This window comes from Papaver somniferum, chromosome 6 (genome assembly GCF_003573695.1).
Source record: "Papaver somniferum cultivar HN1 chromosome 6, ASM357369v1, whole genome shotgun sequence".
NCBI classification, from domain to species: Eukaryota; Viridiplantae; Streptophyta; class Magnoliopsida; order Ranunculales; family Papaveraceae; genus Papaver; species Papaver somniferum.
In genome coordinates, this window is record NC_039363.1 from 21,376,780 (window position 1) to 21,387,406 (window position 10,627).

A 10,627-nucleotide genomic window follows, 5' to 3' on the forward strand; every position below is an offset into this window, starting at 1 on the left:
AATATTTAAATTCAAGCCAAAAAAGATAAATATATTAAGTTTTTGAGGTTTTTTTAATAGTTTTCTTAATACCCAATGGGTATCCGGAACCGATGGGTACCCGAGTATTTAACCGGGTCCGGTTCTGGGTCCACAAATTTAGGAACCGGATTCGGAACCGTTAAGAACCGGACCCGACCTTTATAAATAGGGTCCGGGTCTAGTGATACGTGGAAGGACACGGACCCATTGACACCCTACTTTAAACTCTCTCAAACAATCTGATTCATCATTTCCCCATCTTTAATTCAATTCAACAGATCCAGAAAACACACGAATTTTGAATTTGGAAGAGTTGTTTTCTCAGTTTCAATTTCAGAGAGAAGTTTTGAATTTCGTTGTTCTCGGTTTCAATTTTGGAGAGAGGAATTTATTAGGTGAGGGAAAAATTGGAAAAAACACAGAAAAACGGCCAACTGATAAAAATCTTAATCTCCTCGCTATCCCAACGTCCAGAAACGGAGGGAGTAGTATATTTGTTACTTTTGTTGAAAAAAAAAAAGAAAAAAAGAAAAAGAAAAAAATCATGCTTATATCAACATCCAGAAACTAGCTGCCTAATGCCTCTGCTAAGACCAGACCCTAATAACCGAATTCAAATTCTTTAATTCCTACTCTTCTCCGGCGAAAGAACTCAACTAATATCCTAGTGTTAGGGTTTCACACTGAATACTTGACTTCTTACTTTCCAAAGCTCCATAATTGTTAGGGTTTGATCAGAAACCCCCAACTTGCGGATATGCCAAGAGGTTTTCTCCCTCTCTTTTATATATGTATATCACATTCGTGGTTCTTTTTTGTTCTTGCTTTTTCCGGTTTGGGTTTGTTATATATTTGTATTTCATCCTTTTTGTTGTTTTAAATTATCATGTGCAGAACTTCCAGGGTTTTACTTTGACCCTGAGAAAAATAGGTATTTTGCTATTAAAGGACCAATTCCTGGCTTTAGCAATCTGCAAAGACCACCTTTAAAAGAACCAGACAAGCAGGTAGTAAAACCAAACATAACAATTTAAGAGATATATTCATTTATTTATTTATTCTAGTATTATTTTACAATCATTGCAATATAATTTTTTTGTAAAATTGGAACTGTTTGTAGCAATGCTGACATTTATGGAAAAATGAAAGAGTATATGAGGAGGGGAATCTTATGTAGTACAGGATTAGGTGAAATTTCTCGAAGTTGGAGAATTACGATTATTACAATCTTAACTGATACATACATTTTTTCCTTTTGCAGCCAAATGAACAGCATAGTGTGTGTAGTCAAAGAAAGGGAATTAGAACTGCTAACTTGCTTCAATTTAGGGAGTTATATGGCGGAAACGTTGCCCCTTTTGGCAAGGGGAGGTGTAGTTTCCAGCACGAGTACCAAAAGAACCGAGCATCCCAACCAATGGTATGTACTATCTTACCAGTACCACTGCTTCAAACAAACCGCAACATCAGTTTGCTGTTAAAGGCTTGCACACTTGTTTGTTTGAACTGTTCCTGGTTTGTAGAATCCTGCGCCAGCGTCATGTCTTGCTATTGTTTGCTGCCATCTGTATAGTAATGCACAATTCGACTAATGTGCACATTTCGAGTATACAATCTTATTTCAAGCATCTGGTTCATGTGGACGAGCTTGGGTAGATGTAGGATTTTTGTGAGAATTATGATATAGAAACACCAGGAGCGAGTTCAAAATCCCAAAATTGCTGTATGGTTGGTGCCATATGACCTTAGTTATACAATTACACGTACAAAACTTGGACTTGTGGATTACAAGACAAGGGGTATTTTGCTAAGCATATAATGGTGTTCCAAATTATACATATTAGACGCAGGCCACAAAATAAAATAAACAAAGTACTGACCTGAAATCCAAGTCCGAAATATCTACTACATTGTTCAGAATATGCCATCCTACATTAGCCATAGTTTTCTCTAACTTCTGAGAACCTATGTGGTTTTCTCTCACAGAACATCTTCGATGTGGACAATTAAGCTCCTACTAAATATCAGTAATCTAGTTCTTGTCGTCCCTACCAACAAGGGTGTTTGCACCATCATAATGCCTTTCAAATGTTTTTTTTTTTTTCACGTCTCCATTTTCAGTATATATATTGCATTTGCTTTAATGATTCACGTGACCTAATCATGAAGGCTGTTGCTTAATTCATTTTGGCAACTTTGGTTTGTTCCTGAGGATCACGGTTTCTATTTCTACCCAGTAGGTAAATAATTTGAGTGTATCTTGGTTAAAGGTTAAGGCCATATATGCTACTTGGTCTGCACTGAATGGCTGAAAGAACTTTTTGGATTTCGGGCAACTCTAGTTTGTTTATAAAGATGGGGTACATATGAAGTATGCGCCTTCGTACTTTACCATCAATATCTGTAGAAACCTCGTACAGTCACCTCTTTAGCAGATCCTCTAAGCTCGTAGTCTTCAAATTGCTTTGCCCCTAATTTTGAAGCCAATCTAGTAATTGCTTAGAACATAGAATGTAGTTCTGATGATATCGATGCATCTAGTTAAATTTAAGCTGTGTTACAAATTTATAAGTACAGGCCACCAGGAATACATTTGAAATATATGTAGGTGTATTCCTTTAAACATTTTAAATGTTTGTGTAAGATTAAGCCATTATCACAAGTTTCCTTTAATTATAAAAAATTGGAAATCCAGGTGGAACTAGACGATTAAAGAGGTGTCTGTCTTGGACCCATGTGTTGGTGTTAAGAAAGTATTACCGTGTCTCTTTGTTTGTCTTCTCTTCCTTTGTAATTAAACATGCAGATTTATTAGACGAGAAAGGAATACAGTTGAAGTGGTATTTCCTCTAATTTTTTCTTTCTCATGGAAGTCTGTCAATTCTTGATTGTTAGGTTTCCTGTTTTTATCATCTGTGAAGCTTGCACCACTGTGTTGAAGTTACCCATGTTCTTCATTCTTTCTTATATCAGTTCCTTCAATGGTTTATCTACAGATTTGGAAGTATAAGAAAACTGATATGATTGCTGACAGTGCTTTGGAGCAGTTGCGCGTTGATATACAAACACCAGAAGGGAAAAATGAAGCAAATGGTTTACTGATGGGTAGCACTAACGGGTCGTTGAGGTAATTTTGAGGAAGTGCACCATAATACCATATGCATCTTATCTTTTGCACTGCACCGGGACACAAATAAGCTTAAGCAGGAAAAAGGCATTTCTAAGTTATCTATATACATGGTAAACAAAAAACCATCCAAAAATATGTCTAGTATGTATACAGAATTGGTCAAGTTTAGTGTACGGTATATTTAATCCAATTTAAACTTTATAATGTTTTTCTTTGCAGTTTTTATGAAGTTAGCAAAGATGAACAAGATTTTGATTACGGGATTAAGTGCACACCAGATTTTGTCTGGCCTCTCTTGCAAGAAACCCAAGCTGAGTGCAGCAATGCACCAGGACATATATGGAGGCCTGCTGGAGCTTCCGAAATTATGCCCTCGCATATATCATGTATACAGAGGACCCAGAAGCATTCTCTCTGCATACCCGATGATGGTCCCTCTAATCTCACCCAGCATGCATTGTATCCTTTATATAGTTTTTTATTTCATGATTGAGTTCATATTCTCGATTGTCAACCTTTTGCTTCTTCTCCAGTGTTATTCAGCTTGCTAGGCTTGACATGACTAAACAGAATAACTACTCTTGGCTCTGACACATCTGGTGGTTCTCTCTACATGTTGAATCTTAGTGAACCCTTAGATTTAAATCCAGCCGATCCTATTTTGAGAAGAAGAATTACTAAAGTTGCTTCGGTGAATTGTACAATTTGGACGGCTGATTGCAACACTAATGGGTCTGAAGCAGTTATTGGCAAGCTCTACTTTACCTCTGCCTTTACAATTATAAATATATTCTCTGTTTCACTGTAACATGCCATCCTTTGTGATGAGATATCGTAAATCGACGTTTTTGATGGATTTATTAATTTTGTTTGCCTTCTATTTTCCTTGAGGAGTTCCAACTGTTCCGTCTTTAAGCATTAAAAAGAAATTAAGTAACACACTTTGGATACTCAGATATCACAAATGATTTTCATCAGTATCGTCTTCTTCTTTTTGCTTTAACTAGCTAGAAGACAGTAAAGAGAATGCAACTGTGGATACTAATCTCAAATTTCCACTGTTAATAACCGATAAGATATATAATTTATTCAGATATTGATACTTTGATTTGGATTCATATTTTTGTAGAAACAATAAGATGTTTTCTCATTTATCTTGTTGTACAGGGACCAATCTAGGAGCAGCCTTGGTAAATCTAGAGACTGGAGCTTTTTCATGGCTGTGCCGCTGTAGAAGTGACTTGTTCTCCCTAAAGTTTGACTATTCGGTAAAATTTAATTATTGTCATAAACTTATGTCAACTTTCAAACTGTATGCCTCTTAGTTTGTAGAAAATTATTCTGTATTATGACGTATTGGCGTAGTAGCTGCAATCCAGTATGCATACCAGCCATTGTAGCTAACTACGAACTATTGTTTTCCATGATGAGGATGGATCTAGTGACATGTTTATTATACTACTTTTTGGTCGAAGAGCTGTATTATTATTATTATATATCTTGTTGATAGCCCCACTATAAGTTTGATTCCTTCAGAAGTTGTTGGAAACATTAATTTTAATGAAATTTTATTCTTCAAAAAATTCAATGACTTTTGATGGGGTTAAAAAATTTCAGATGATTTTTTTCCTTCTTTAGACAATCGATATGGTCAAGTCTGTCATTATTAGGCTTCTTAGGAAGAACCAGGCCAGCGTTTATCATCACACACATCTGCACATAAGGAGTACAATCTGGGTGACGAATGACCAGAGAGGTTTACAGTTTGATCTTAGGACTATGATCAAAGAGCTTTTGCTTTTCACCTTTCCTCTCATTTGAGCAAAACGTATTTGTCCCTATTATAGAGATCAGAGACCCCTAGCTAGATGGATCCTCCTTCTCTTGGTAGGAAGAGGATAATTATATCTATAATATAGGATCCCAGTCGTCAAGTCTCCCGTAGAACTCCTGTGAACCCACTATACGGTAGGCAAAACTTAACTGATAACAACATGTCTGGGCCTCTGGGCCAAAGAGTCGTTATCAAAATTACGCGATAGTAACAGGCTATTTTTGCAAGATTTTGCTTGGTGTCTTTCATTGTGCTGCTTATTAAATCAATAGTTGTCCTTGTTGATGCATGATGATTTATTTTTCTGAACTTCACATGCTCTGCTGGTTTTCTTTATGTTACAATGAGTACCACATACTTTAACCTGGGTATCAGCATGTGTATATGATCCTGTACAGTTGTCTAGGTAGTCAAATGCATCTCTTTTGCTCTCTTCTGCTACTAGACGCACTCTAAGTTATTCTGAAACATATTATATTTTTTGCTTGCTGTAGGGAAATATCATTATATGTGGATTTAGAAATGGAGCAATTGTGACAGTTGATGTTCGCCAGAAGCAGGGAGTTTCTGCCGGACTTCCTAGGCACCAAATACCGTATTCTTCGTGTACACTTCGTGGTGCATTGAGTATTAATCCAAGGAAATTTTCTAGGAAAATGTTTGAGGTATATTATGCTGAATGATATTCCTTTTGCTCTCTGTATAGTTTTGGTTTTACTAAATAGTTCAACCTTGAATATTTGCTTATTTTATTTGGGTAAATGTGAAGTCTTTCAACTTATCCAGATATATATTAGAAGTTACCCATAAGCCACGTATTTTATTTCTTGTTATCTCGATGTATGTTTTCTAGTCAAGGAACTTGTCGCTGCGGCTTGAAATACTTAGCTATCTCAATTGGTTTTTATAAGTTTATTTATTATCATGCCTCGTGCAAGATCCCACATCTGACTGTTTGCGAGTCTTTGCTCTCTTGCTTTACTACACGTCCGTCTGAATCTCTATTGTTTTATTATCAAGCAAACACCAAGTTGTCTATTGGTTTTTATTTTGTTTTTTTTTTTTCTTTTTCCGGATTGGTTTCAATCCTTCCTCCTAATCAATTCCTTTTCATAATTTTCCAGTATGTTGCTTTTCCTTATGTTTTTATCTCTTTAAAACTTTAATATGCTTCTTTATGTATATTGTCTTTTAAAGTCGATTTTATCTTTTTTACTGTCGCATATTTTGAGGTGCTTTGATGTTCTAATTGATTACTGGTCCTAACACATGTTCTCTGTTGTGAATCTGTAGTTTGGTGGCTCTTCAAACCTATGACCAGTATTTCCTGGCAAGCTCCTTGGATGGATCAGTAAGTTTTGTTTTAAACTGTTTTGCAGCTGTCAATGTGTCATTCTGCTGGTCTATGTTTCTTCCTTGCACATTAAATAATTCTGAAGGGTTTGCTATTGAATATAATCTGTCCCAATCGAAATTTTGATAAAATATATACCGATGCATAAAGAAACTCAGGAAGCGGTTTAATGCATTTTGCCTTAAAGTTCTGTTGTTTGTACAGATTAAGCTCTATGATCATCGCTTGACCCAGAGAGGAGCTGTCCAGTCTTATGAAGGGCAAGTGAATTCCCATACACATATACAGCTTGGAGTTGATCATTCTGAAAGTGTTGTCATGTCAGGTGCACACACTTCGATGGAGTCTTTTTATTCTTGAAGTTTTCAATTTGATAGTGTTTTCCCAGCCCAAATGCCACACCGGCTATTTCATTCCGTTTTAGGAATTGGTTCTTTTCTTGGGAATTGTTAATTTATCCCTCTTGAGATGGAAAAAATTAAGATCCATATCATCCAGAATATGACACTGACCAGGATGCTTGAGATATAGTACAGTAGGAAGGGATAGTTTTTGAAAGAAGTCAAACCCAGTTTAGTCGTGTGGTATCCCTCGTTGAAGCAGATTGTTATGTATTTAATTGTTGCTGGTATGTGTTTCTTTTTAAAATTGGATAGGTGGTGAGGATGATCTATATCATCCAGAATATGACACTGACCAGGATGCTTGAGCTATTATAGTACAGTAGGAAGGGATAGTTTTTGGATAGGTGGTGAGGATGGTTATGTGCGCATATGGAGCATCAAGACCGCTCAGCTTCTCTTCAGCTCTAGAATCTCAAGTTCTGCTTCTGCTGCCCTCTGCTGGCCCGGAACTGGAAGTAAAAACATCCTATATATCCAACTAATATTCTTTTTTGTATTGTCTGGGCTTACCCAAGGTGTTCTTGAGTAATTTATTTTCCCATATTTTCTTGTTGCAGAACAACCGTTGCCAAAGAAAAGACGAGAGTGTGAAGATGACGATATACATGCGCAGATTCACAGTTGGGGGGCGTGGCTCGGGTCAAAGGATGGGCTATTTCACGTGCAGGGTTTGTGATTAAGTTGAAACGTGGAAGCTGAGATAGGTCGACTTGAATCAATATCTTCTCAACAGAAGCAAATGGGAACGATTGTTTATTTATGGATTATATCAATTGAAAACGGCAGCCCCTAGGGACAGCGGGTTAATTACAGGTTTTGGAATTCCGACACGTCCACCATATGATTTACATGGTAAATATTAGGGTTGAGAGTATTTTAAGTCTATAGCAGCTGTAAATACCGTGCTTATGATCTTTTTTGATAAATAAGCTTTGGCTAGAAAAATAGGAAGCTATTTACACTCGGTAGTAGCAGCTTTGTTTTTTGGAATTTCAGCTTTATAATTGTAAGCACCTGGATTGGCAGGAGCCGAAGAACTAGAATGGGGGCTTCGGGTGATGCCAAGCCGAAGCCACCATTGGCGATGATTAGTGGTTGCCTAAAAAAAACCATTGTAATAGTACACGTGTACGGTTAATGACAAAAGTATTAGGGTACACGTGTACGACACCTTCATATCAGGCTTTGCCTATAAAAGGAGAGTTATCCTCCAGAAAGAGACAGATCTTTTCAGAAAATTGTACCGTGTATTGGAATTAGTCTCCTCATAACCTTTTATCAATAACATGGTGTTTACAATAATTAACATTTCTTTATGCTAAAACATGATTATAAGTACATTTATACTGAAATGAATCATAACCCTAGTATTAACATGTTCTACAGCTCATAATACAACACATAAATATTCAGTTCATAAACAACTCACAGGAAAACATATGCATAAACAGAAGCTTCAATGCAATATGGAAGAACTAGATTAAAGGAAATAAAAACCATCATAAAACAAATAGTTTATGACTTAGTTTCTACTTCTATTTTCTATCATTTTCTCAGATGAAATTATCAAAAAAATACATATATAAGAGGGCTGAGTCATTATCTATGTGTCATCCAACCTATCCATCATTAGTTGGATGACACCTCAGCAGGTGAGTCATAGGACACCTAAGCTGCTGCCTGTAATCCTAATTAACATTAACCCAGATTAACCAAAATATGATTACCTTAAGCTAAACAGAATCACCTTAAGTCAAACTGATTTCTTGCTAAACCAACATAAAGTCTAACATCTCCCACTTTGGTTAGCAACAAATTCTTATCCCTCTTATATATATGTATAAAGATGTTAAAGATGGAGATTATCCCTCTTTAACATCTCTGAATAAACATCTCCGTAGAGATTCATCTGGCTCAATTGAAGTATGCAAAGCATGCCCGTAAAGAGGGTATTTGTAATACTTGCTAGATTATCCCTCTTTAACATCTCTGAAGAAACATCTCCGTAGAGATCCATCTGGCTCAATTGAGGTATGGAATTAACATCTCCGAAGAGAAGATATTCATCTGGCTCAATTGAGGTATGTCTGTCAAGACATTTAACATCTCCGAAGAGAATAACTGGCTCAATTGAGGTATGTCTGACAAATTAATCCGTGTCTCACCCGAGACTTGATCTTCGAAAGGATCTTCATCCGTGTCTCAAAAGAGACCTTGATATCCGAAGAGAGCTTTTATCTGTGCCCAAAGACTTATGTCTCCGAAAAGAATTATTCTGTGCTCATCACAAGCTATCTCAAAAGGGACTTTCTGTACTGACCGCCTACTGATTTTCCATTCCTTAACAACGTAAACATAAGGAATATAAACAACAATACAAGTTCAAACAATTAAGAGGATAACCCAAAACAAATGTTACCATACTCCCACTGTATTCCAGAACTCTGTCACATACAATGATGTATATACTTTAATCTACGCATGAGTAAAACATTAGTACAAATTCGACACCATCACAAGTTCACCTTTGGGTAAACCATGATTACACGAATCTCAAAATTGCTAAGTAATAAGCAAAAGTAAACATCTTGAAATCAAAACATGACTCGGTTTCATCACAAATTCACCTTTGGGTGAAATTGCGATATACATGAGTCCAACCTTACAAGTTTAAGATCTACATTTCATGCATAACAAAGCAACAATTCCATTAAACCTTTGGTTTAAATATAAAAACAAAAATAAACCAAGCATAAAACATGATTAATTTCAAATATTACTAGTATGAATCACCTTTGGGCAGGTTCACACTTGCAACATCCAAAATAAATCATAAGCAAACCTTGCTTTAACGGAAAATGATGAATAATCTTTATCACTTTCCGGTCTTCGTGGTCTACACCGCAAGCATCTTCATCTCTTTCTTAACCTTGTACTTGACTGATTTTATCATGCAACCATTAGAACTAGCACCCTTTTCTTCATGACAGATAGTTCTGTGGGACTATAAATCCCTCCAATACTGATTTTATCATGCAACCATCTTTGCCTTTTACCAGACATTCTGCCACTACTTGACTCAACATCTGGTGTATAACCACCAAATCCCTCCAATCTTGGTTGCGACGTTTCTAGGTTGCCGACTAGTTATTTGTAAACACAAATGGTCCATAATTATTTTTCTAAAAAAAATAATAATAATAAGAAAATATATAATTATGTCTACTTAATTTATTTTTGATTATGGATGATTTCAAAGTCCCGAATAATAGAATTTTGATTCTTTTCACAAGTTTTTTTTTTTTTTTTTTGGTAAGTCCAAAATTGTATTATTTTTAGTGTCTAAGATTACTATTGAGTTGTTCAACTGGCCATTTGAATTAACCTAATAGTAATTCTTCAACTAGTATTATGGTTGGTGATACGTGTAGTTGTCACTCAATTCTTTACACAAGTAGTAAATCGCAAAAGATGACAAAGAGATTCTGTTAAGCAATTGTGTATAAAGATGACACTATTAAGCAGGTCGAGCTTATGTGTCTGATACTAGGATCAACCGAATTCACAAAATGAAAAGACGAGGGTACCCAAATACACCACAATCTTTTATTTTGATCACAACCTATACAAGACCCGCTGTGTATAAACCTCTTGGAGCAAAAATCAATCAAGGAATATTTCAACACAATGTCCACTTGATATAGGGTTAGTCCGAACTGGCCTAACTCGTGAATTAAATATCAAAGGAAATTGGATAAAACCAATACACTTTGTGTGATCATCTATGGATATGGAATCGAGACAACAACAAAGTGATCACTTGGGAAAAGGTACGGTAATAATCGAAACCAATGGGATCAATATCAAGTGCCATGTTAACGTAC

General features: G+C 36.0%; 1 protein-coding gene across 1 annotated transcript; it reads left to right on the forward strand.

Annotated features, from left to right (window-relative positions):
• The first annotated feature begins 266 nt into the window (after positions 1–266).
• Positions 267–8,001, forward strand: LOC113290634. The gene is made up of 13 exons (XM_026540216.1): positions 267–788; positions 916–1,028; positions 1,283–1,441; positions 3,018–3,148; positions 3,371–3,610; positions 3,722–3,900; positions 4,319–4,419; positions 5,480–5,650; positions 5,755–5,825; positions 6,279–6,336; positions 6,544–6,664; positions 6,996–7,198; positions 7,301–8,001. Exons 1-12 carry the CDS (start codon positions 779–781, stop codon positions 7,046–7,048), a joined length of 1,407 nt encoding a protein of 468 aa, XP_026396001.1. The 5' UTR covers positions 267–778; the 3' UTR covers positions 7,049–7,198; positions 7,301–8,001.
• Positions 8,002–10,627: the final 2,626 nt, after the last annotated feature.